This window comes from Brienomyrus brachyistius, chromosome 1, assembly GCF_023856365.1.
Source record: "Brienomyrus brachyistius isolate T26 chromosome 1, BBRACH_0.4, whole genome shotgun sequence".
Classification (NCBI taxonomy): domain Eukaryota; kingdom Metazoa; phylum Chordata; class Actinopteri; order Osteoglossiformes; family Mormyridae; genus Brienomyrus; species Brienomyrus brachyistius.
In genome coordinates this window covers 24,157,339-24,182,280 of record NC_064533.1, presented here as the reverse complement: position 1 = coordinate 24,182,280, position 24,942 = coordinate 24,157,339, and the positions used below count along the sequence as shown (strand labels likewise).

At 44.0% G+C, this 24,942-nt stretch overlaps 1 protein-coding gene and 1 long non-coding RNA gene across 2 annotated transcripts; both read left to right on the top strand.

The window, feature by feature from the left end:
- The first annotated feature begins 516 nt into the window (after nucleotides 1-516).
- LOC125704974 (uncharacterized) lies at nucleotides 517-1,455 on the top strand. Its single transcript, XR_007381310.1, has 2 exons — nucleotides 517-764; nucleotides 1,081-1,455. It is a non-coding gene; the product is annotated as an uncharacterized LOC125704974 (long non-coding RNA).
- A 2,133-nt stretch (nucleotides 1,456-3,588) lies between these two features.
- On the top strand, nucleotides 3,589-24,842 carry vill (villin-like). Its single transcript, XM_048970862.1, has 20 exons — nucleotides 3,589-3,732; nucleotides 7,422-7,504; nucleotides 9,496-9,570; nucleotides 12,261-12,454; nucleotides 13,551-13,659; nucleotides 14,250-14,360; nucleotides 14,593-14,798; nucleotides 16,116-16,194; nucleotides 16,743-16,841; nucleotides 17,525-17,678; nucleotides 19,366-19,466; nucleotides 19,563-19,700; nucleotides 19,795-19,953; nucleotides 20,466-20,645; nucleotides 20,893-21,038; nucleotides 21,131-21,275; nucleotides 22,123-22,311; nucleotides 22,902-22,973; nucleotides 23,307-23,561; nucleotides 24,171-24,842. The coding sequence occupies exons 2-20, from the start codon at nucleotides 7,433-7,435 to the stop codon at nucleotides 24,282-24,284; spliced, it is 2,598 nt and encodes an 865-aa protein (XP_048826819.1). The 5' UTR covers nucleotides 3,589-3,732; nucleotides 7,422-7,432; the 3' UTR covers nucleotides 24,285-24,842.
- The last annotated feature ends 100 nt before the right edge of the window (nucleotides 24,843-24,942 follow it).

Below are 24,942 nucleotides of genomic sequence, written 5' to 3'. Positions count from 1 at the left end.
CATGAAACCATTCCAAGACTAGGATTACACAATGTGGATCAATCGTCGATGTGGAATGCGCGGGAAATTCAAATTTCGTCATTCTTGGGCATTTTCCATGCGATTTTAACGAAATAAAAAAATTAAAAAAATTCGGGTCGGAGGCATTTCGGCGGGTCGGGAGGGGACGAGAACCATTTTTTTAAGTGGCCTAAGTTTGTGTACGTATTTTAACAGCACGTAAGTACCATTCGCAATGTACGTAACGACTATACAAACACCAAAATATAGTCGTTATTTTGGAGGACAAAATCTTTATTACCAGTACCAGTCTGTGTTCTATATATACTCCCTAGCTGACTAATGGACTACTTTATATCTTTTAAAGACGCGCTATATATATTGACGATATATTGACGAGACTGAATCGGGGTGGGAGCTGTCCGTTCCACCTGGGAGAGCCAGGTAACCATTCCTGTTAAACCAGTTTGTGTTGGTTTTTGTTCCGCATGTCCTCGCGCACCTTTGTATATACTGGTGTGTTCCGCTTTTGTTTCGCCTGGTAATTTTTACTGGAGCATGTCGCCAGCAGAGGGGATTGGTGCTGACGTGTAGTTTACCTTTTGTTTTTCTTTTATTCTTTCTCTCTGTGTCTTCCCGTCTGTCCCTAAAAAGGGGAAATAAAACCCGGGTCTGTTGGAATTCACCTTGTCGCGTGATTTAGGCTACTTTTACGCTTTTCCATTTTGAGTTTACCAGTTTCTGTTTTAGTTGGCAGTGGCACGGTGAGTAACACGGTACGCTTCCAGGTTGGGGGTTCAGGGCTGAAATCCATATGTGTGGATTGTGCGAGGATTCTTCCATTTATGTGGATTTCTGGTTTCCTCCCGCAATGCAAAAATTGCCCATTGTGCGTGTGTGTGTGCATACGTGCATACCCTGCAATGGACAGGCATTCTGAGACAGGTGCTTTGTTTCATATGGTACTAGATGAGCAGCTATATAGAAGATAAGTGGATGAAGATCTAGTGTATAAATATTCCTGGACCATTTTATGATGATCTCCAACCACCTGTTTATAAATTTTGCTGTCTTTTGCAGAAGTGTACGCCACTGCCGGCTTTAGGTACAGGCAACACGGACAGCATCTTGCCTGGGGCGCCTCCACAAACGAAAAAAAGTTGTGATATTTTCGCGATCGGTTTTCTATGGTCCATTCGCACATCACGTCAATGATATCATGTGACAGTGTGGGTCAATTAACGTGGGTGCCCTGATTCTAGTTTGTCAACTAGACAAATTACCACTAAAAAGTACGAGATGGGGGGCGGGGCGGCTGACGTCAGGTCGCCCCGCTGGCAGCCCCATTTCTAACTTTGTACAGTACAAAAGCAATTAGTAAAATAATCTTTAAATATATCATGACATATTTGAATCGTTCCAAATTTCTTAATAAAAGTGACATCTTGTACTGAATGGTGTTTGTTTTTTTATGTTGGGAGAGGGTGGGGGGTGTTGAAGGGGGGTTTCACTTATGGCTTTATGTGCCATAAAAGCTGGAACTACCACTGGTCTACACTTAAGTATTGCCTATCAGTTATACTAGTACTGCATGGGTTGTAATCACCATCTGTAACATAAGGCATATCTGTAAAAGTAGTCAAAATATCAGTCTACTATGCATTAATATATTATGGCCCATATTATACTGTAGACTGTTGTAAGCTGTGTCATAATGAAACCATGACATCACTTTGCCCAACTCCCCCCCGACACACACACACACACACACACTCACCACCTCACACAACCACACTTCCAGTTTTTATATATTCAATGACTCCTGTAAAGTGCTGGGGGCCCTGAATCTGCCATGAATCTTTATGATGCAAACAGGACTCGGTGCTCTTGGTCATCTTTCTGTTAAGGCGTGGGATTCAGGCTTGTGTGTTTGTGCCATTTACTGCACCAACCATCCTGCTATGCCTCATGCTTTCAGAGCCAGACATGAGACACTCCCACCACTGCATGCTGCACATATTGATGTGGTTCCTCTGGCACCAGGCTGGACATGAAAGGGTCCTTGTGTCTCCTAGGTAAAAGCTGCACACATTGCATTTGTCCTACAGTTCATGGCAAATCGTCTGTGTTCGTGGGACTTTCAGTGTTTAAGAACCACTACATCAGACGTAAACATCGGTACATATGTGAATATGGCTCCTCCTTCTATCCAGCTGTCTTACAACTGCTTACCTTGGGCAAGTTGGTCCGTCCCACAAAGTATAGGTGAGAAAAAAAAGATATTCCAGATAGGACGACAGTCCATCCCAGGACAGATTCAGACATTTGCATATAATAATCATTGTTCCTAAACAACTTAACGTTTCCATAAGCGTGGCTGTCAGGCGAAGGAGAAGGGCAATCCAGACAATGCAGGCCTTTGGATAAACTGAAGGGGTTTTATTTGAACACCACAAGAAGACAAACAAAAGGACAGCAATGTGTCAAACGAGAGGTGGGAAGGAAGAGTAAAGGGGGACTAAGACCGTACATAGTCCCAGGGGTGAGATACAATGCAACAGGAAATACTAACTATACAGAACAGCATTAACAAATACAGAGACTAATATCAGTATCTATAATGACCAGACTAATGGGTAAGGCACAAGTATGAACATATATGTACACTCAAAGCGAGGCTTACACACCCGGGCAGGTGTGGATCATAACAACTGACAGATCACATGTCAGGGAAAACAGCTGGACTTAATGAAATCAAGAGGCGGCAGTAGGACGTACAGCCACAACATTTGCTGGCCATGCAGGAACAGGAAGGGACAGACAGGCATGTCATGACACTGAAATTGAAAGGTTGGGCTTTTTAATCTTGCCAGTTTAAAGTACCAATTGAATAACACAAATATGTTAATTACACACAAAGTCAGTTTCTGCCATTGCATGGTCACCAACCCACGTACTACTGACAGAATCCAGACCGCGCGATTCACCTCCCAGCTCTACAAAATTATATTGTGAGGAACGCCCCCTCCCCCACTGGGCGATCGGCGTTTTTTTTTCCTGATGCATTGTACCTTAGACGCCAGCCTAATTCTATCGTCGATTTTAATATCGATTTCTTGTTGGATTTTAAACAACTCTTGCAAATATCGCATGGAATCAATCATGGTTTCGCTGCATGTGCGATTTCCCCTTGCAATTCTTTATTTGTAAAAAGTGACTGGAATGAAATTAAGTTATTCCAAGGGCCAAATTACTAACTGTTTGTGGATCCACATAAAAAAAAACTTCCTGTGGGTTTTTCAAACTCTGTTGTCCTTGCCGTGCAGTGGATGTTCCTTAATGTTTTTCTGTCTTTACATTGGCTTTTATTATTCAGGATTAACAAAAGGAAAATATCCTTTTGAAATTATCCAATAATGTGAAGGGTATGGAAAATAGTCAAAATATCGACGATAACAGTGGAACTCAGCTGAATATGCGGTCAAAGTAATGCGTAATGAAATAAGCTGCAATGAATCGTGCTTTCAGTCTGTTGACTCAGATACGGTGACGGGCGCAAGTTAGGGCTTCATTATTTCTGCTCAGCTGAACTGCGTGTGTGTATAGGTGTGTCCGGCTTGGTGGGAGAGTCAAACACGCCCTGATCGGATTGTAAGGGAGCACCAACCCAAACGCAGGGACGCTCTCCGGACAAGCCGCAGGCACCTATACGCGCATACTCACCTGCCAAAGGTAAGGCTCCCTATCTCTGTACTGTTAGAAAAACATACAAATTTGTATCTTTTAGGCTACAATTACTTATTACTGGAGCTGTACCATCAAGTGTCTGCCAGTTCTACCTTAGCTGCAAAAAATGGTATCTTTTAAGATATAGAAATGGACCCTGAGGAACATTCTTGTACCATTGGGGTACAATAATGTTGTTTGTACATTATAAACTGTACCAGGACTGTACCTTTTTTCTGACAGCGTGTTCTTTGATTGTACAGGCATTAAACAGCAGTTTGTGTGCTTAGGCAACATGACCTTAAGATCTATGAAAACTGATTCCCAGTTTGTCAAACGTTCCAAAACAGGCCCGCCTTAGAAAATCCATTTATGGGATTTTAAAACATTTTCCTAGTTACGCTTGAAAAGGCTGCTTTAAAGTGCCAAACGTGTGCGGAAAGTGTGTTACAACCGAATGGCAAGACGGAGTACAGAGAAATACTGTATACAAGACAGCGGGGGAAAAACAAGCTGTCTTACGGACCTGGAGCTTTAAGTTTGGAATTTTACGTTAATCATTGTCTTCAACGCTGTAAATATACTACAGCATTTCTGGACACATCCGTTATTTCCTAAAAGTATTTCATGTGTTTCGATTATCTGAACTGTGCTGAACTGTGCTTTTTCCACTGAATCTTTTTTTTTTGAGAAGTTATTGGTGAAAAACGAGGAACAAAATGCCATAATTTGCAAATTACGTTTATTCCTAAAAGCTGTTTTCATTGTGTTCACTGTTCTGTTAAGGGAAGTCACATACTAAATGTATTCTGTATAGTTAAGTGTTCTCAAACATAGTGTTATAATATATCCCAAATGGAGATTGGCAGACCGTCTCTGAGTAGTCAAAACTGACCAATCAGGACTCTCTACTGCACTGTCGGGAAAGAAGTATGTTTGTACCTGAGGGTAAAATTACTTGTCACTGGGGCTGTATCCTCAAGGGTCTATCACTTGTACCCAAACTGTAGAAATGGACTCAGGAATATTTTTCTACCATTGAGGGTATATTAATGTTGTTCGTACCTTGGGGAACAAAACTGTAACAGGGTTGTACCCCTTTGTTTGACAGCATGTATTTTTTTTAATCCTGCATGGAATTCAGGTCCTTATTATCCCATTCTTATGGAATCAAAGGGTTTTGAGTTTCTATTCAATAGTATGAGGCAAATAGTGAAGTTGTCCCCCCCAATCAGACCGTCTAATATGACAATTACACTGGAGGCTTCAATTCCTGGCTAGTGTGCTACAAATGATAGCCTTGCTAGTTCGCCTGGGTTATATTCAGAATGATGCTCCTTAAAATCACTACTAATACCATAAGTGGTGAGGTCTTCCACACTGTTGTTGCTACAGTGACTCACTGAGGGAAAAACTCGTGTCTCCGGCCAGGATGTCTGTTTGCTGGTAATAAAAGAGTCCTGGCTGCAGTGACTTGACATTTTTGCCCTTGTATCCTGGCTGTGCAGTTTGAAATAGTAGTTATCAGAGTTTTCGTAATGCCCCTATCATATTATTCACAGTGGTATGTAATGGCGTCTGACTCAAGCTCGTTGTTGCCGTCGCTGTTGTTGTGTGTTTTTCATGGAGTATTCCGTCACCTACAGCAAAATCTTGCTTGCCGCTGTTTTTCTTGGGGGAGGGGTGTTCAGGATAAGCAGCTGGAATTTGGATGGGTACTTGAATGCTTCACCTGCATATTGTATTGGTATAAATGTTGAATATCTGAGATTGTGATGAATCAGAGTTAGGAGGAGTAGGGGAGGTGATTTTCAAGGACATTCTGAAATGCATAGAATGAACACAACATTTTCCATCCGTAAGATTGTGAAGACATTTTTCTCAGGACAAGCTAGGAACTAATTTTTAGTAGCAAAATAATTACAATTGAGGAAAATTTCTGAAATGTCACACTGATCTTGTTTCACCAAACGTTATTTGATTTTCTGTCATCAAGCTGCCTTTGCATTTTTAATTCCTGTTAAATATACTAGCCTCATACTACCAGAACTTCAGTACCAAGATCCAAAGAGGATGATATATGGTGGTGAAATGGATACACCAGAACACATTTATTCCAAACACAAATGAACTGCCAGTTGTGTAATTTAATACTAACCATCATCTCCAGCCAGCCGCGAAGGACTTGAAGAACTTGCACCACAAACTTTGCATACCTGGTTGACAATTTAATTGATCGATTGAAAATATGTTCCCAGGGTTGTTCCTGGATTCACTAGTGTGAGTCATTCTATTCTGTATGGCCCCAGAATGCGACCCGTACCTGCGAAAGTATTAAATAAAGGGCAGAAAGTTCAGGAAGCCCTTGTTAGCCTGCTCCAGATTAGCCAAACAAACACACCCATGCTGTTCCGACTGTGCTGACATTAACCAATCCGCTTCCACTCTGTTTTCCTCGCCTAGTAACGGTTGCCATGGCAGTCGAAAGTCACCCTCATATTTGTAAAGGTAATATTTTGTAGGGGGGGGGAAGGGCATGTTAAACAAATGAAAAGTTTCTGTCACGCTGGCTGTGTAAATGTTTTCGGCCACAAATTCTAAAATGAATCACCAGGAGATCAATGGTGCCACTGGTCGATTTTATTTCTAATTTACATTTTGCTTTCGAAAGATTGGAAAGAGGAAACAGATGAACCTATACATGATGATTAATAGGTTGCAGAGGATTCCCACCACGAGTACCGCGTGTAGAGTGTCCGTACCCTGTGTTTTACTTATTTTTTGGTATTGATTAACCCTGGTCTCAGGGTAAAGGGCGTCATGTGTAGTAGCAGCAAGTTTTAAGTCTTTTTTTCTCAGCAATTCATCTTTTAGACATCTGTGCAAAATGACGCCAGCACCTTTATTATGCCTAATCCTGACTGACTGCCACATTTACCATTTAATCTTCAATTTGCGGTTTATAGCTTAGCGTAGCTCTATTTTAGTACGTTGATTATCTGCCTCAGCAATACCTTTGTGCCGGAGTTGCTGCTAAACAATGCTGACATTACTGGTTACCTTATGAAACTGAACCAGCCTGTTCAGAGATGTCCGCCCAACCCCCCCCCCCACACACACACAAACACACACACACACACTCAGTGTGGTTTAGATCGACTTAAAAGACTTTAAAAGTACACAAACGCCAGTACTTTGCGTTTAAATATAGAGAAAAAAAAAACACAATTGCGTCACTGACTGTAATCTCCATAATTGCAAATTTCTGTGCATTCCTAGGAAATATACGGCAATTAACTACCTGTAATTGCGGAAATACAGCTTTTGCTACCTAAGCAGATGAGTTCAAATGAAGCAATGGAAGGTGTTTTGGGAAGTTGAAAGCTCCTCCGCCTTGACAGCTTGATTATACGTCTCGAGAGTCGCGGGGGACTTGCACCCCCCCCTCCCCCCCCGCCCACACACACACACACACACACACACACACACACTGGGGGACTTCCAACAAACACCATAAAGAAAGTGGCTGTCGTTAATTACACCCACAGAAGCAGAACCATCGTTCATTTAGTGTGAGTCCCAGAAATCAGAGCCACTCACGGTCATTAATATATAACTCCCAACCCCCCCACAGTGCATGCATCCACGTACCACGGCAAGTGTGTATTTTAACTGATTTCTGTTTTATTTCTCAGAGCTTCGCACAATGTCTGAAGGGATTCCCGAAGTCTTCAAAAGTATCCGCCAGACACCGGGTCTGCAGATATGGACTGTGAACGTGAGTAGCGTTGAGCTTATCCTTACTATAAACATAGGGCGCAGTGTTGTGGACTGTAAATATATTCATGGTGTGAGTACTCATATTCGGCCTAATTTCTAAACTACGTACTTTATCTTGAACAGGGGAGAATTACTTTTTAACTCACTATAAGCTGCATGAAAAAGGAGTAGGTACTCACAGAGGATCATTCTGTAATCTAAGTTTTTGCACAGTACATCCATCCATCCATTTTCCAAACCGCTTATCCTACTGGGTTGCACAGTACATTATATTTTTAAATAAAACATAAAAAATTTTTGTTTCTCATTAAATTGAGATATTTTATTTAAATGACACTTAACATGAAGGAAATAATACAAATGGAAAACATCCAGGAAGTTTCTTGTTTGGTGAGGTTTAAAGATCACACACACACACACACAGACACACACACACACACACACACACGCACACACGTACGTCTCCATCAGCACTAACCATAAGGTGGATGGATGGAAGTTTTCAATAAACATAAAGAGCCATGTGTGTATGTATATGCCCGGCAATGAGTGTATCTCATCAGGGATGTATAAGCAGGGGCGTCAGAAGCATTTTGAATGTGGGGGGGACACACTGGCATAAAACTAATATGTTATGTTAAATGTGGAGGGGTCCAAACGAATAATTATGAAATGGGAAGGGGACACATTACCCTCAGATTTAATGGCGGCGACACCCATGTGTATAAGTATTAAAAATAATCAAGTCAGCTATTAAAATCTATTTCAAGTTTAATTTCATTCACTTTGGAGCATATTAGCAAAACTGTGTATAGTTTCCTAACTAACACAATTGTGCTTCACACCCATAATATAATATCAATAATCTGTCATTACCTTCTCATGCGTAAGCGTAACATATGTGCATTAAACCTGTTTTCATTTTTCATGTTAATTTAAATGCACAATCAATGCTTTATTACTGGGTATTGTTTTGCAGTTCCAAAGCTTTGACCCCAATTATTATTTTTTTTATAAAATAGTGCTCAACCTTTTCCCAGCTGGTGCTGTGATGAGATTACACAACAGCAATGTTTTCACAGCATTTTTACAAGCTGAAAGTCAAGAACCATTTCGCCATTATTGCTATTAAAGGGTATGCAGCTCTGATCCTGTAGCACCAGTATCCAGCAGGTTTTCTGTAATACCTGATGAGTTACAATCTGCCTGAGGTGTTGTTCATCAGAGGCAAAGTAGAACAGAATACCTGCTGGATACCGGTACTTCAGGATCAGGGCTACCTAAGTCCTGGTGCAGTTACTTCGGCCACATTCCGTACTGCTTATACAAACACTGCCACTTTAAAATAATTATACACCAAATGTCTGCCTCCGGGAATCTGGAGTGCACAACCTACCTGTTTACAATACGTTTAAAGTCTTACCTGTCCTGTATGTGAAACGTCTAAATTTAGCATTATAAATAAAATCATCCTGTCAACAAAAGTTCACCCTGCACCCCTGATACAGTGGGCCTAGATGGCAGTGCATTTCCCTTTGCTTTTATAGATGTGACATTATAGAATAGGGCAAAGCAGTTGTTACTGGATGAGGAGGTGGGTGTAAGGGTGTGTCGGGAGATAGGCTATGAGGTGCACCTGCAGATGAACTCTCAGAACAAAACCCCTGGCAGAATTTGTTTGATCTTATTTAGGATTAAGCGTATTGCAAAGAAAACGGTTCCTGTGTGCTACAGATTAAATGTATTGCTAAGGAATTTTTGTACACATTCATGGTTTTGTGTATAACCATGTCAAATGCAACATTGCTGTTTTAGCTTTACATACGATATCATTTCGATTATGCATGTGATCCCACAAAAAAGGGGAGCTTAGCTTGTTGTTTTCTGTCTTTCATACAGAGCTGCAGTTCATAAGTATTTTTGACTGTTATCCTGTTATGTCTCATTGATTTTCATGCAAGATATTTTATTTTTATTTTCCTCCTGCAGAAAATGCAGATGGTCCCTGTCCCAGAACAGGCTTATGGTAACTTTTTTGAGGGTGATTGCTACGTTATTCTCTACGTAAGTATAGCCTTTGCATATTTACTTTCTACTTTAAGTTCTTTTTTGAGATTTCAGACTATGACAATGCAGGACATCATTTGCCAAGTAATCATCTGCTTTCCTGTGTCTCAGAGCCTTTTATTTGTGGAGGGCACCTTAATCCAATGAAATTTACAGTGACATTTTATTTTATTCATTTATCTGACACTTATATTCAAGGCAACTTGCAGAACAGGGAATTTGTGTGTGCTTCCTGTAATTTGAAGCCACGACCTTTGCGTTGTTAACATAATGTGCTACTTGTTGATCTTCAGGAGCTCAGGGAGGTAGTACTCATGCAGGATTTTTCCTTTATCCGGATAACTTAAACCAAATTTAAGGATTTTCCAATAGGAATCTCACTTACCTCTTGTCCTACTGGGCAGTTTTCATGTTTGCTCTAAGTTATCCAGCTAATCGACAAATCCGTCTTTGTGGAACACCCCCCAGGAGCCCAAATTAAGTTTACACTCCTCTTATATGAAAACAGAGGTTTGTGTCATGATTTTGTATGAACGAGACATATGTGGGATGGCTACTGACGTGCCCCTTTTGCCCAAACAATTGAAAGTGCCCCCCCTTTGAGGTTCTAAGTGTGTAAATATGGTACTTTAGGTATGATACTTTCAGTACTTTCGCTTTTTCATTCCTGTTGCGTACCAGTACCAAAAGTTCCAGCTGGGGTACTTCTTTGGTACTTCGATGCTTTGGGGTGGGACTTGAAACTCTTTCTTTGTCGACTGGTTATGCAAATAGCCTGCCTCTGAAACACAATACAAACGCTGCCTTGAAAACAGTTACAAACTCAGAAAATAACGATAAACTAAGTAAAAGAAAAATGTGATTTAGTCATAAGAATATATACAATGAAAAAGACATTTAAAAAGTATTTTGTTGAATATACTAGTGATGTGATTTTGCTATAAATACTGTATAGCGATGTGATTTTGCTGTAAAAAAGGAGTTTATAAATTTCTCTCAAGCCCGTCTTCGAGTGATTTTAACAGCAAGGATGAAAATGATTGTGATAGTCTCGGAGAAGGCTGGTCATGCAGCGGACCAGGGAAGCAGGAGCAGGGAGATGGAGAATTGGGGAGCAAGGGATTTTCAAGGAAGGTGGTGGTGCAGGAGGCACCGGGCCAGGAACCATGGAGGGCGCTGCAGGGGCTACCGGGCCAGGAACCACGGCAGGCACTGCAGGGGTCGCCGGGCCAGGAACCTTGGACGACAGCATAGCAGGAACCACGGGCGCAGCCAGAACCTCGGGGGTGGGCGGCGCTGCAGGAACCTTGGGCAGTGCCACAGGAACCTCCGGGGGTGCAGCCGGAATGGGCGGTGCAGAAACGTCGGGGGACTGAGCATCCACCGCCAGCACAGGAACCACAGGGCCTGAGCAGGAACTGGAACCACGGGGGTGAAGCAGGAACCGCTGGGACTGGCACAGGAACCTCGAGAACAGGAACCACAAGGACAGGGGCAGGGACCAGAACAGGGATCTCAGGGAGCACAGCAGGACCCTCTGGGGGCAGAGCAGGAACCTCAGGGGGCGCAGCAGGAACGTGCAGCACAGGAACCTTAGGGGGCACAGCAGGAATGTGTGCCTCAGGTGCGGCCACAGCAGAGACCTTGGGCGCCGCTGCATCTCCTATGAGGGAGCCTGCCTCTTCCTCCGCTGGAGCAGCTTCCTCAGGGTCTCCTCTGCTCTGTCCAGCTTCTGGGGTGGAGAAGTTGGAGTGATCGCCGCAAATTCCCTTGTCAGCTGCTCCAGGAGCAGTGCAGCCCCTGGGGAGGCTTGCACCTCTGACTCCCCCATTACCCGCTACTAAAGCCCCTGGGGGGTGAAGAAGCGTCTGACCAGGGTCTCAGGTGCAGACAACAGTGATGCTGCGGGCAGATGAGCCCCAGGTGCAGGCGAATCTGCAAGCAGAAGAGGGATGGAGCATCAGCCGCCGGCACAGGAGCCACGGGGGGCGGGTTGTCAGCCACCAGCGCAGGAGCCAGCGCAGCAGGATCAGGCACTTTGGGAGCTGGCTGGCTGGAACTGGAGGTGGGCAACCTGAGCGCGATGAACACCGCGGGGTCGAGAAACATGGGGTATGCCCCTTTAAGGGCCACAAGGAGGCAAGCGGGAGTTGCATCAGCCAGCGGGGAATTCTCCGAGGGATCCGCATTTCTTCCGTCCTTTCTGCCAAGCAGACTCAGCGGGGGCGACGGAGAGTTCGGGCTGCCCGGACAGCGGGGGGAGAGGCAGTCCACTATCCAGTTGAACCTGCCGGATCATGATGTCTGCCACTCCGCCCCTCAGCTTCCGCAAGTTGGCTCACACCTCCTCCGTAAGGAGCGAGTCATCAGGCGGGAAGATCTGCTCCAAGATCTCTCGCGATCGGATAGCAAGGGCTCATGCTGTGGGGTCCCTTTTCACCTGGGGCTGTCAGGCGAGGTGTCTTGGGAGTGAGTCTGGTCATTCTGTCATGCAGGGGAAAGGAAAAAGACCCTTTGATGACCAATAAAAGCCCACCCCCCACCCCCCTAACCCTTTCAGCACCAGCACTGGTTATGACTACAAAAGGTCACACTAGATCAGTTCTGCTTCTAGAAGGTACCGTTCAGCCAGATCATCCTAAAGATGCTTTTTTTGCCTTATTGAAGATGTCTTTTTGCCTTTTCAGGTAACTCAGAAATCCTCTGGAGTCATGGACATCCACTACTGGATCGGGAGCAGCTCCTCGCAGGACGAGCAGGGGGCAGCAGCCATCTACGTCACGCAGATGGACGAGTTCCTCGGTGGAAAGCCCATCCAGCACCGAGAAGTCCAGGGCTGCGAGTCGCCCAAGTTCCTGAGCTACTTTAAGAATGGCATCATGTGGGTACACTCGTTTCAGCTGTGATGCCTTAGATGCATTCCCATAAAACCTTACCTGGGAGCGGACCACTTAAGTGGGGTAACTGGGCACCCAGAGTATCCCTCCACAGACTGTGTTTGAGTTTCTTCCTCTACAACTCAAAAATTTGGGGGTTGAAAAATTGCGTATAAACCAGCAGTAATCTTGCTATGAAAGCATATCATATTGGGCCCCCAATCAAATTATGCTCCACATTTTTTAGGGTCCCTGTCCCCTTGAAATCATGAAACTTGAAACTTCCCCCCTTTATGGCATCCCTGGGTGTCACATCCAGTCCAGAATCTATGATACAAGTTAACTACTAAAGGCTTGGTTGTCCTCCACAGCCAAAGTTCCAACCAATAAGCACTCAAGCCTACAGCTGATCTAGCACTCTATCGGGCTATTTATCATGCTTATCGATGCTTCTTGCTTAAGTTTTGGTTTGGTCTTGGTGAGCTTGGTCCAGGGGAAAATTGGTTTATTGTCTCTTATGGTAATGTTTGGTTCTGTGATTTTTGGATTTTGTTTAGTGTTGAGGTCTTGCTTGATTTTCTGGTTTCAGTTTTTTCTCATCCGATTCCATTTTGCTCTACAACTTTGACCATTGCTATTTCCGTTTCAAGTTGGTGCTTTTCAGCTGCCTCAGCTGTGCCCCTTTGCACTCAAAGCCCCCCAGCTCATCAGCACCAGGTACTAGGAGGCTTGCCTGTGGAAGTGGAAAGATATGACAGGCAGATGACCTGCTAATGAATGTATATGCAGCTCAGGGTTTGTCCTTTGCCCTTACTGAGTGTATCCTGTTTGTACTTTGTTAATAAAGTCGTATATTTAACTCTGTCTTGTTGCTGCAGTAACCGGTAGACTTGAGCTGGTGCAGGTCCGCTCCTTGTCATTTGGCTCTTCTGCATGGTAATAGGTTTGTAGGTGAAAGTGGACGTGAACCAGAGAAGCACTTGTCATCTCCCTTCCTACTCAACAAGAAGATGCCGCAGACAGTCGAGATTAACAGAAAACTTTAAAACTTCTAAGCTCTGTTCCTCATGCCAGGCGTGATGTGACCATATCTCATTTCAGCTACAAGAAAGGAGGAGTGGAATCCGGGTTCCATCACGTGGAGAGCAACGTCTTCAACATCCTGAGGCTTATGCACATCAAAGGGATGAAGCAGATCACGGCTACGGAGGTATGACAAGGCAGTTGTCCTCAACCATCTGTACTGAGACAAGCATGCAAGCCAAAGAGTTCCACACCCCAGTGGCCCCCAGCCCCCACATACGTTGAGGTGTTCACCACAGTCAGATCTGCCTCCTTAACACAGTCTGACTACTAGATCGCATCTGTTGTTGGCTGTCATGCGTGTAGCTCAAAGAGTAGAAACATAATAGAACAACCATTTTATTATTAAACAAATAAAATTTTCTGTTATTAGTAATAGTCCCTGGGGGAGGGGCCCGTTGGAGAGCGCCGGGTGTGACCCTGGCCCCAGCTTTAGAATGCAGAGTGGGCAACAGGATTGGTTGAAGATTTGATTTTGATTCAAATTTACAGTAACAGTAAAAAAAATAAAAATGCGGTTGGTTGGCATTCACCTAGCCTTGGGGTGGGACAAACGATGATTGGTTGGGCCAGATCCACCTTAACCATCCCCCCCCCCAAGACTTGGTATGATGGGTCTGAAATGTACCATTATATCCACTATTAGGTCATGTTTGCTATCAGGCCATGTTTAAAAGGATCAAGGATATAAAATGTAAGGTATTCTCTGTTTCATAGGTGGACGTGTCTTGGAACAGTTTTAACAAGGGAGATATATTTCTGCTGGACATGGGGAAGGTGATTGTCCAGTGGAATGGCCCTGAAAGCAACAGGAGAGAGAAACTCAAGGTTGGATGATGTTTTGTCTATAAACAAGGAACCTTGTGTGATCTGCGTTTGATTGCACACGGCGAATTGTGTTTCTACTCAGCTCTGAACTAGTTTTGTGGCCCTTTAATGTAAACATTTTAAATGTGCTGATATTTCAAAAATGTTTTGAGGATCAGCAATGAACTTAAATTTTGGTTATTGCAGTGTGGCAATGAACTGGTTTTAAAGGAATGTGTGACTCCCGTTGCAGGCGATGCTTCTGGGGCAGGACATCCGCGACCGGGAGCGGGGTGGGCGGGCCCAGATCGGGGTTGTGGAGGGCGATAAGGAGAATGAGTCTCCGGAGCTGATGAAGGTCATGGAAGCAGTTCTGGGGAAGAGGGAAGCTCCACTGAAGGAGGCCATCCCTGATGACAAGCCAGATGTATATCAGATGTCCAACATCAGGCTATATCAGTATGTATCTGTTTAACCACTGAGGCCATTAGCTACTCCACAGGTAACTCTAGAGAGCTCAACTGGACGTTCATTAAAGGCTAAACCAGTGGTTCTCAAATTCCACTGGTTTAGTGGTTCTCAAATTCGGTCCTCAAGACTCACTGCTTGTTTTCCAGCTATCCCTGCCCCACACACAAGTCCCAGCTGTCTTTCAGCTTCTGATTGACTGAACACACCTGATCCAGGGAATCAGCAGTGTGTAGGGCAGGGATAGCTGGAAAACAAGCAGGTCAGTGGGTCCCGAGGACCCAGTTTGAGAACCACTGGGCTAAACCAAACCGAGCTACATATATAAACATAAGACATACCTTTACAATAAATTAGTAATTTCACATTGATATAACTAGAACAAGCCATATTTTCAAATAAACCTTTACAATAAAATATCCATCCTTTTTTTTATACCTGCTTGTCTAATATGTTCAAATAGCATTTTCATCTGACCAGTAGGGGATGTAAATACCTGCTTTTTTGAGGCTGCAGCTGTTAATGAAATTAAATTCATTGAGTAGCTAACATAAGCCTGGGTGAATCACATCACTATTCAAATTACACATAATCATTAAAGAATCAAAATTAATGAGTTTGAAAACAAACTCATTTAGCCACACCCACTACTACAAAAATGGCATATAGATTTTATATACATACGCCCATCCATCCATTGTCCAAATGTACCAAACCGCTTATCCTACTGGGTCGTGGGGGGTCTGGAGCCTATCCTGGAAGCAATGGGCACAAGGCAGGGAACAACCCAGGATGGGAGGCCAGCCCATCGCAGGGCACACTCACACACCATTCACGCACACATGCACTCCTACAGGCAATTCAGCAAGCCCAATCAGCCTCAGCATGTTTTTGGATTGTGGGGGGAAACCGGAGTACCCGGAGGAAACCCCACGACGACATGGGGAGAACATGCAAACTCCACACACATGTAACCCAGGCGGAGACTTGAACCCAGGTCCCAGAGGTGTGAGGCAACAGTGCTAACCACTGCACCACCATGCCACCCCCTAATATAATATAATATAATATAATAGTTTGTGTATGTACTGTATGTATGTATGTATGTGAAGTTTACAGATTTTTTTCTGGGTTTTAAGTATTTAAGCTGGTAATTTGCAGCACAGTAATGCAATTCGATCATCAGTTATGTTTTCATCTTGTGCCATTGTTGATGTTGTCGTCATGGTCCCATGGGAATTCTTTGGCGATTGCGTGCTTCTGGATTTGTTTACCACTTTTTTTTCCCCCTTCTATTGTCTCTGTCAGAGTCTCGGATGCCAGTGGTAGTCTGGTGGTTCTAGAGGTTGCCACACAGCCCTTGACGCAAGACCTTCTTAATTCTTCGGTAACTGTGGCCCTGGCCTTCACTCCCATCTCTATGTAACAAAAGGGTGTATTTTTTACACTCTCATACTGCTGGGGATTTTCTCTACATACTTTCCGTTAAACTAGTTTTTAAGTGCAGTATTAGCGTTGCAATGGCCTTTGTGGTGCTGTAGCTAAGCCATCCTCATTTAATAAGGATGAATCATCTTTGTACTTCCTATCCGCTGAAAAGGGGGGTGTAATTCATTTGTCATGTTCTCCGCCTTTTAAAGGGTTTCCGTGTGAATCCAGCCTCTGATCTTGTAGCATTTACTTGGGCTTTGAAGTAAAATCCCTGTCTGGTTTTAGGGACTTCCCCCAAAAAGCACTGGTCACCAGTTTAGTCTTAAGACCCTTTTTTTAGGGGGGGGGGGGGGGGCTACACCACTTTGGGGGAGTAGTCTCCAATGACATAATACGGATTGCTTGAGATTAAATTTGTGTTGTGGAATGGATGGGTGGTTATTTTGTGATCCACAGTTTGAGAACCACTATCCTAAGCTTTCCCATGCACTCCTTCTCCTCCAGGACTGCTTCATTTTGGACCAGGGTGGCAGCTGTATCTCAGTGTGGAAGGGGAAGAATGCGTCACCAGAAGAGAGGCGCTCAGCCCTGTCCAATGCCGTGGTGAGTGACTGTGTGGCCTCACAGGGCCACTTACCCGAGTGACTATTCATAAAAATGACACAGGTCCCCATCACCATCCAGCATCTGTGTATCACCCTTTGTATTTAAAAACTGGAAGTTGGAGCAACATGGATCATGTCAAAATGCCAGTTTGTCCATATAAATCCTATATTTAGGTTTACGCACTGCCATAGAAACATACAGTGCTGACAACCCTGCTGTACTTAGACATTGAATGTTCATGTTCCATTTGCACAACGGCAGTTTTGCACTATATTTATCATAGTGGTATATTTTTACACAAATCTCGTATTTATTATATGCTTGCTTTTTATTATTTTAATATGCCCTTTACTTATTTATTGTCTATCTTTACTTACGTTATCCTTTTGCTGTTTTAGTAGCAGTATTAATTTCTGCTTCCTCCTTTGTCATATTTCCTCTTTGAGCACAAAGAAATCCTCCCCCAAAGGGATAAATGAAGTACCTTAATATCTTAAGTCCCAAGGGTATCGCATTTATTTAGCAAAAAAGTACGTCTCACCGTTAGTTGCTGTACTCTATGTATGTCATTGTTTGGTTGGTTGCTTGTTTGTTTACTCTTGATTTTCTCAAATGTGTTGTTGGACAGCATCGTATTGGCATGTGACTGAAATCAAGCCCCTGGTCCTCTTTTGTCTCAGGGCTTCATCAAAGCAAAGAACTACCCCTCAACCACCCATGTGGAAGTGATGTGTGAAGGTGGCGAGTCTGCTATGTTCAAACAGCTATTCAAGTCCTGGAAGGAGAAGGGCCAAACACGGGGCCTGGGGAGCACCTACACTGTCGGAAAGATCGGTATTGGCCCCTAAAATGACAGAGAGCCTATGTTGTTGTCATAATTCATGCCCACATGCTAGCAGTTCTTTCATAAACTGGCTCGTATATGATCTCATCTAAGTTTATAAAACATGCTAATTCCTTCCTTGAAATAGACTGACCAGCTGAATTCAGGTGAACGCTATGATCCCCTATTGATTTCACCTGGTAAATCTACTTCAAACATTCACAGTACCAGTGAATAGTCTGGATGCACCTCTGGAAAATCATTTGTCTTTCAACAAGATAATGACCCAAGTTTATGTAGTGAGTATTACCTTATGAACAAGGAAAGAGATATAGGACTGTAACAGCTGACCTGGCCCCCACAATCCCGGGACGTAAACCCTATAGAGTTGGTTTGGGAGGAGGTGGATCGAAGAGTAAAAGCCGGGTAGCCACCTTACGCTCAGAACTTGTGGAAACTCACTCAGGACTGTTGAAGAAGCATTCCAGGTGGCTACATCTGGAAGCCGGTAGAAAGAATGCCGAGAGTCTGCAAAAAATCTTGAGATGTTGAACACTTCTCATGGTCATTGCAATATTTGATATATATTACTTCTCTGCCACGAGATCTTTTACGTGGTGAATAACATAAAGGATAAAACAGAGATATACATTAAAAGCAGGTATGTCCAGGCTTTTGACTGGTTCTGTACAATTATTTGAATTTGCATGTATTTTCATTTAGCAGATGTTTTAGGCCAAAGTGACATATGGGTGAGGGAAACTACACAGCAAGTTTAAACAAAGCAAGAACTTTATTAAGACGACTGATCAAATCAACATAAAGTGTCACATTAAGAGTATTTATAGAACATATCAGACTAGCAGAGATATTCCTGGAGCAGATGGGTCTTGAAGTATTTCTCAAAGATGGAGAGGGAATCTGATGACTGGATGTGGTTCTTTGGGCAACCACACATGAGAAATGTTTGGAGTGAGACTTACGTAGTGGAGGGAATTACATGTGGCGTTGCTTTGGTGACAGAAGATGGCAGAATAGAAGTAGGACATAGGTCTTAAGGAGTCACTCGATCAAATGGTAGATGAAGAGTAGGAGATGAGTTAGGATGGCTTGAGATCATAGAGATGGATTGATTCTGTGTGGTAGAGTAAGTGGGAGAAAAGATACCTTTACTGGAGATCTGACTGTGAGAGCCAGGATTGTCAGTTCAGGTTTGTCAAACACTGCAGTGCAGCTGGGGTTTCCCGGTGTGTATGGGGAATGGGCCATCCTCCAAATGTGTGTGTGTGTGTGTGTGTGTGTGTGGATTTTGTTTATATAACATTGTGGGCCCAAATGTTCCGCACAATGTAATAAAAACCTGTTATTTTGACATTGGGGAGACAATTTTTCAGGTCCCCACAAAGATCTGAGAAGGCAACCAAAAATCTAAACATGCCAAAAGTCTCATATTTTGTTCAGTCTATATCCCAAAATTGCTCTGAGAGCAAATGGTGTTATGGAATATCACACAAAAATAATAGGAACTGTTTAAATAATGACAGATTGTACACCGCATTGTGCATTGAAGATAAGTTATCCGTGAAGGACAAGGTCTACAGTAGGTAAAGAAATTCGTCAGAGACAAAGAGGGGAAGACTGTTTGCTCTGTCACGCCTTGTAGTATGAAGGTTCAGTCCCTGATTCATTGTTCTACAGCTAAGGTGGACCAGAAGAAGTTTGACGTGATGGAGCTTCACGCTCGTCCCGAGTTGGCCGCTCAGGAGCGCATGGTGGATGACGCCACGGGAGAGGTGCAGGTCAGTGACCTGGAAGGAGGTCCTGGGTAACCTGCTTTGTTAAAACGTCGCTCCCATTTGCTCCTTCCATCACCACCCGTGACGTTCACTTCCTAGGTGTGGCGCATTGAGAACCTGGAGCTCCGGGAGGTTCCCCGTAACACGTATGGTCAGTTCTATGGAGGGGACTGTTACCTGGTGCTGTACACCTACATGAAGTCCAACCGGGCCCAGTATCTCCTTTATATGTGGCTGGTATGTGGCTGGGGTTGGTGGTTTATTCATGGCTATTCGGTGTCAATTAGTTGATTAACCAACATTCATTTGCGTGGATGGTGTGGTACCATAGGGCCGTCATGCCACCCAGGATGAGATCACCGCGTGCGCTTATCAGGCCGTCAACGTGGACAATAAGTACAACGGAGCACCTGTCCAGGTCAGGGTGACCATGGGCAAAGAACCACGCCACTTCCTGGCAATTTTCAAAGGAAAACTCATCGTCTACGAGGTGAGGTCGCTCAGAAAGTAATGAAAGATCCAGTTGTCCTATAACTTGTGAAGCCACACGTCATTTGCACTTATGTTGATATGGTGAGTTCTAGTTTTTGTCTTATCTACATCCTGTCATAGTTATGAGTTCTAGTTCAGTCAAGGCTGTGTAAAGGGTAATTGTTGATGCCCTCGGTGAGGGCTTGTGTTTCAATGTGAAGGTCACAGATTAGAATATGTGGAATTCGTGGCCCTCTGGCCTCGGCATTTTGTGGTACTTGCGTAATGTCTGTCACTCTGCGCTGGATATTTTGAGCTGTTGTTTCATTTTAAAACTCTCCTTCTGCAATGCACTGGCATTCTGTCATGTACTACCCACGCTTTCTGGGATAAGCTTTGGACCACTATAACTCTGACGGGATACCTTTTTAATAGAAATGGATGGATTATGGGAAATTATGCACCGATAAATGAGCATTTCTTGCTTCAGAGATTATGAAAGATATGAAAGGAACTTGTCATCCTGTCCAGGGTGGCACCGGGCGTCCAGGTGTGGTGAACCCCGACCCGGGTGCCAGGCTTTTCCAGGTACGAGGAGAACATGAGTGGAACACCAAGGCCATAGAGGTACCGACGCGTGCCTCCTCCCTCAATAGCAATGACGTCTTCCTGCTCAAGACCGACAAGGTCTGCTACCTGTGGTACGGCAAGGTGGGCCAACCTTCCTAGACCTTTTCGCTTGTGGTTTGTAGACCTGTTTGTATCTGTGGGGCTTAATGCTGTCAACTTTTGGGTTTGGGAGGGTTAATTCTCAACTGGCACATTTAGGGGGTGGGCGGCTCAGAGGACTTGGGGTCTGTTTCATATGTGTGTACATCTCAAAGGAGATGCACAAAAATAAGCATTCCAATGCAAATGGCAAGTAAGGCATGTAACTTTTAATTTCATCCTGGTGCAGGGCTGCAGTGGGGATGAGAGGGAGATGGGCAAGTCGCTGGCTGACATCATCTCTAAGCAGGACAAACAGATTGTAATGGAGGGACAGGAGCCTGCTGATTTCTGGGTGTGTTTGGGAGGGAAGGCTCCCTATGCCAGTGATAAGAGGTTTGCTTGCCGTCTGATTGAGAACTTCCTGGGGTCATGTGCAGGTCCCGCGGTTACCGCCAACCGTCCTGTGACGCCGGTGTCCTTTGCAGATTCCAGCAGGAGAAAGTCGCCCATACGCCGAGGCTGTTCGAGTGCTCCAACCAGACGGGCCGCTTCCTGATGACCGAGATAGGCGATTTTGCCCAGGAGGACCTGGATGAGGATGACGTCATGCTGCTGGACACCTGGGATGAGGTGAGATTCCACCCTCCTGTCCTCCCAACTGTGAACCCGAGGCAGGCATTGAGGAGCAGAGAGGAGGCTCTGCCATTGTTTAAATCTCCTTTTTGCTGATATTATTGACACAAATAGAAGAACTAGCAGTAGAAATTATTGTTGTTTTAAGATTGTAAATGTCACGAAAGCTTCAGCATTTCCAAGAACACCTGGTTTCAGCTTGTGATGGCTACCAGTGACAAGGTACACCTCTGCCATATGGGGGGGGGGGGGGTATTGCTTAGCTGTTAGAGTAATTTCACCATTACACCCCTGAACAAGACCCTTAACTCCCAGTTGCTTCAGAGACTGGCTGACCCCGTCTTCTCAATTGTTCATCACTTCGGATCAAAATGTCTGCTATAAAATATGTATATCCTATCTGGAGGTGTACTTAGGGTAGCACTCAAGTATTTACTGTATAGCACATATCATTAGAAAAGAACAAAACCTCTGTCCTATTTTCAAATGTAAAATCGCATTTTATTTGTAGTGACACTGAAATGCATTTTCCTTATCTGTGCTTTCTAATTCGCTGAGAATGAATTTCCCAGCATGCTGCTGGGTGCACGTCAGTAATCTTCAAAGTTCTCTTTTCTTTTGATGTGACAGCAAAATTAACCTTTTTAAATAAAATGTAAATGAGTTAAATAAAAGGCTATATCTGTATGATTTCTGTGCTTGAGATCCTGCTGTCCTGCTATCTCTGTGCAGTTTACACCTTCGCATTATGTTCTGTTCATCCCCAGCTGAACTCTCGTCCCGCGAGGGGAAACCTTTGTTTACACATCTAATCGGTCGCAACTCACTGTCCCCCCCCTCCCAGATCTTTCTGTGGATTGGCAGGTCGGCAAACGACTATGAGATCAAGGAATCGGCCACCAGCGCGGTGGAGTATCTGAGCACCCACCCGGCCGGCCGAGATCCCGGCACGCCCGTAATCACGGTGAAGCAGGGCTCCGAGCCCCCCACCTTCACCGGCTGGTTCAATGCCTGGGACCCCCACAAGTGGAGTGTGAGTGTCATTGGACAGACTGAGCCAGTGCAGATAAGCTGTCACCATTATATCCCAGTATACAATAATAATAATAATAATAATAATAATAATAATAATGTTCTGTCCAGTATTCCAGAACTGTGTATTCTCCTTGGATATTCATAGTTAATATTCTGAACAGCTAAACAAAGGGGTCCTAAACAATGTTCATTGTAATTATTATATTTAGTTAACTTCAATTACTTCTTGCAAATTATCTGATAATGTTTCCTGCTCACTTTTACATGTGAGTCTGCTTGGATACTTTAAACTTCAGCTAAGGCCGAATCATTTGGGCAGCGACTGCGATCGAAATGGGGTTTTAAATGCACACTCTCTGCCCTCTACTGGTTATGCCTGATGATTTTACAGTATGTGCTGTCTGCCCTCTACTGATCATGCCTTATCATATGTTGCAGTATCTGCCTGTATTATATTTTTATGTAATATAGAAACTCTGTCTTCTGTAGACTATGCCTCCTTATTCATTGTGCAAACTCTGCCCTCTGTTGGAGGTCCTCTTCACTTCCCTGTCAGACAGGGTTACTCTCTAATTCTTGTCTTTTTAGCACGGCGCCCATTCATATGAGGAAATGAAGAATAAACTGGGCGATGGGGCATCCATCTCCAATATAACTGTTGTAAGTTTTTCCTACTGGGCTTGAACGTATGTTGTAAGCATGCTTCACTGTAGACGTAACTAAACTATCAAGCTCTTATGGCAGTAATGCTGAGATGAGCACAGGACAAAAACTTCTGTAAACGAAATACGTTCTTAAAAGGATATTTCTGTAATCCTGTAACACAAACCATCACAACAATCATGATCGTACCTGTTTGTATGTACGATGCATTTTAATTAGCCCGTCTGGAACTCTGGTCAGATCCTTAAACTCTAAAGTTTCTTTGCCCTCTGCGATACATTTATAAAAAATGGGAAAGAATGAGAATGAATGTCTCTTGTGTGTTTCCAGAATCTGAACAACACGAGCCTCAACCAGAAGAACGGGGGCCCTCAAAAACCATACAGCGCTCCGGGCGGCCCAGTCAGCTCCCCGCCGGCTTACAAAGCCACACTAAAAAGTCCCCAACCTTCCAGCCAAAGCACCCCACCTCCCAGTACAGGCCCCAGTATCTCAGCCAGCAAGGAAACTGGCATCTCCCCCCAGCTGTTAGTCAACAAAGACACAGGGGAGCTGCCCACGGGCGTGGATCCCAGCAAGAAGGAGGTGAGCAAATGGGCAGGAGGGTGCAGTGCTCTGGACGTGTGATTCAGGTTAACCTGACGACTGATTTGCATGTCAGACGCTAGGTGGAGTCACACTCTGTATTAGGTATTGGCCAGCCTAGTGCTACACCCGCCCTGTGTGCCAAACTGAGATTGCTAGCATTTTATGTCTAAAGTGCGTGGCTCAGTGGGTCAGTTGCTGGTTCAAATCCTGTGGTTGGCAGGGTGACGTCACAGTTGGGCTCTTGAATGGCCCTTAAAATGAATTTAAAGTACTTTATGATTTTATATGCTTTGTGATGGGCTGGCATCCCAGTGTACCCCAGCCTTGTATCCTGAGCTGCCTGTGATAGGCTCCAGCCCCCCCAATATGACCCTGACCAGGTTAAGCAGTTGAGAGATCGATAGATGGATACATGAATGGAATGAGTAGTGACATAGTGGAATCCATTGCATGTTGTTAGCAAAGTGTGGTTGATATGTGGCTCTGTGCCTATGGTCAGAAGGTCACTTCCCATGGCTGGTGATCAATTTAAAAATATAATCCAGCAAGTCCTTCAGAAGACTGTATTATTTTGTCTGTTTCGCTTATTTGCCTTTGTTTTTACAGGAGTACCTGTCTGATGCGGATTTCGAGAGCTTATTTGGTACGACCAGGACAGATTTCAGCCGCCTGCCGAAGTGGAGGCAAAATCACCTGAAGAAGGAGGCGGGGCTCTTCTGAAGTGGGAGGAGCTCCAGGCGACAGCGAATGCTACGCTACTGTTAAATTAGCATTCACACATTGCGGATCCTGGAGACCAAGGGCTCAACAAAGAACTTCCTACATAAACTAGCTGATCTTTAAATTCATAACACTCTGTTAAGTGCTGCCGAACCCTTCAGGTCTCCAGGGGTAAGGTATTAATGCTCATGTTACCGGTTAGTGGAATTTTTTATCAATTAGCCTAATGTCTACTCTAAACTGTAATACTGAATTCTTACAGAAATAATGTGCCTGAAACATATATAATTACAGCCAAGCATCTTATAAACCTTTTTTTTGTAACTTCCTGTATATATGCATTCTGCCTTATACTTAGCCTTTGCTGTCTTTCTTTAGCAGATAAATGTCACATAATCTGAACATTAAAATCACTGCCACCTGTGTAATTTTAAATGGTCCTGTGTACTGACGTGTGTGGGAGATACCTGGGATCATACACTGGCGTTGGCTGGTTGCTGAACTCTTTCTAGTGTCATTAGGCCTAATAAACATGTCAAACCAAGCGTTCCTAAATAAGCTGTATGCTGACTATTTTTGCTGTGAAATCCCACCTGATCTGTGATTCCTGACTGGCTGCTTGTTTCTCAGCACAAGCTTCTGCTCTGGTAAATCCATA

Coding starts and splice junctions, on each gene's coding strand:
- vill (XM_048970862.1), top strand. CDS start 7,433: ATGTCTGAAGGGATTCCCGAAGTCTTCAAAAGTATCCGCCAGACACCG. Junction 12,455..13,550: donor TACTTTAAGAATGGCATCAT/GTGGGTACACTC, acceptor ATCTCATTTCAG/CTACAAGAAAGGAGGAGTGG. Junction 17,679..19,365: donor CTACACTGTCGGAAAGATCG/GTATTGGCCCCT, acceptor ATTGTTCTACAG/CTAAGGTGGACCAGAAGAAG.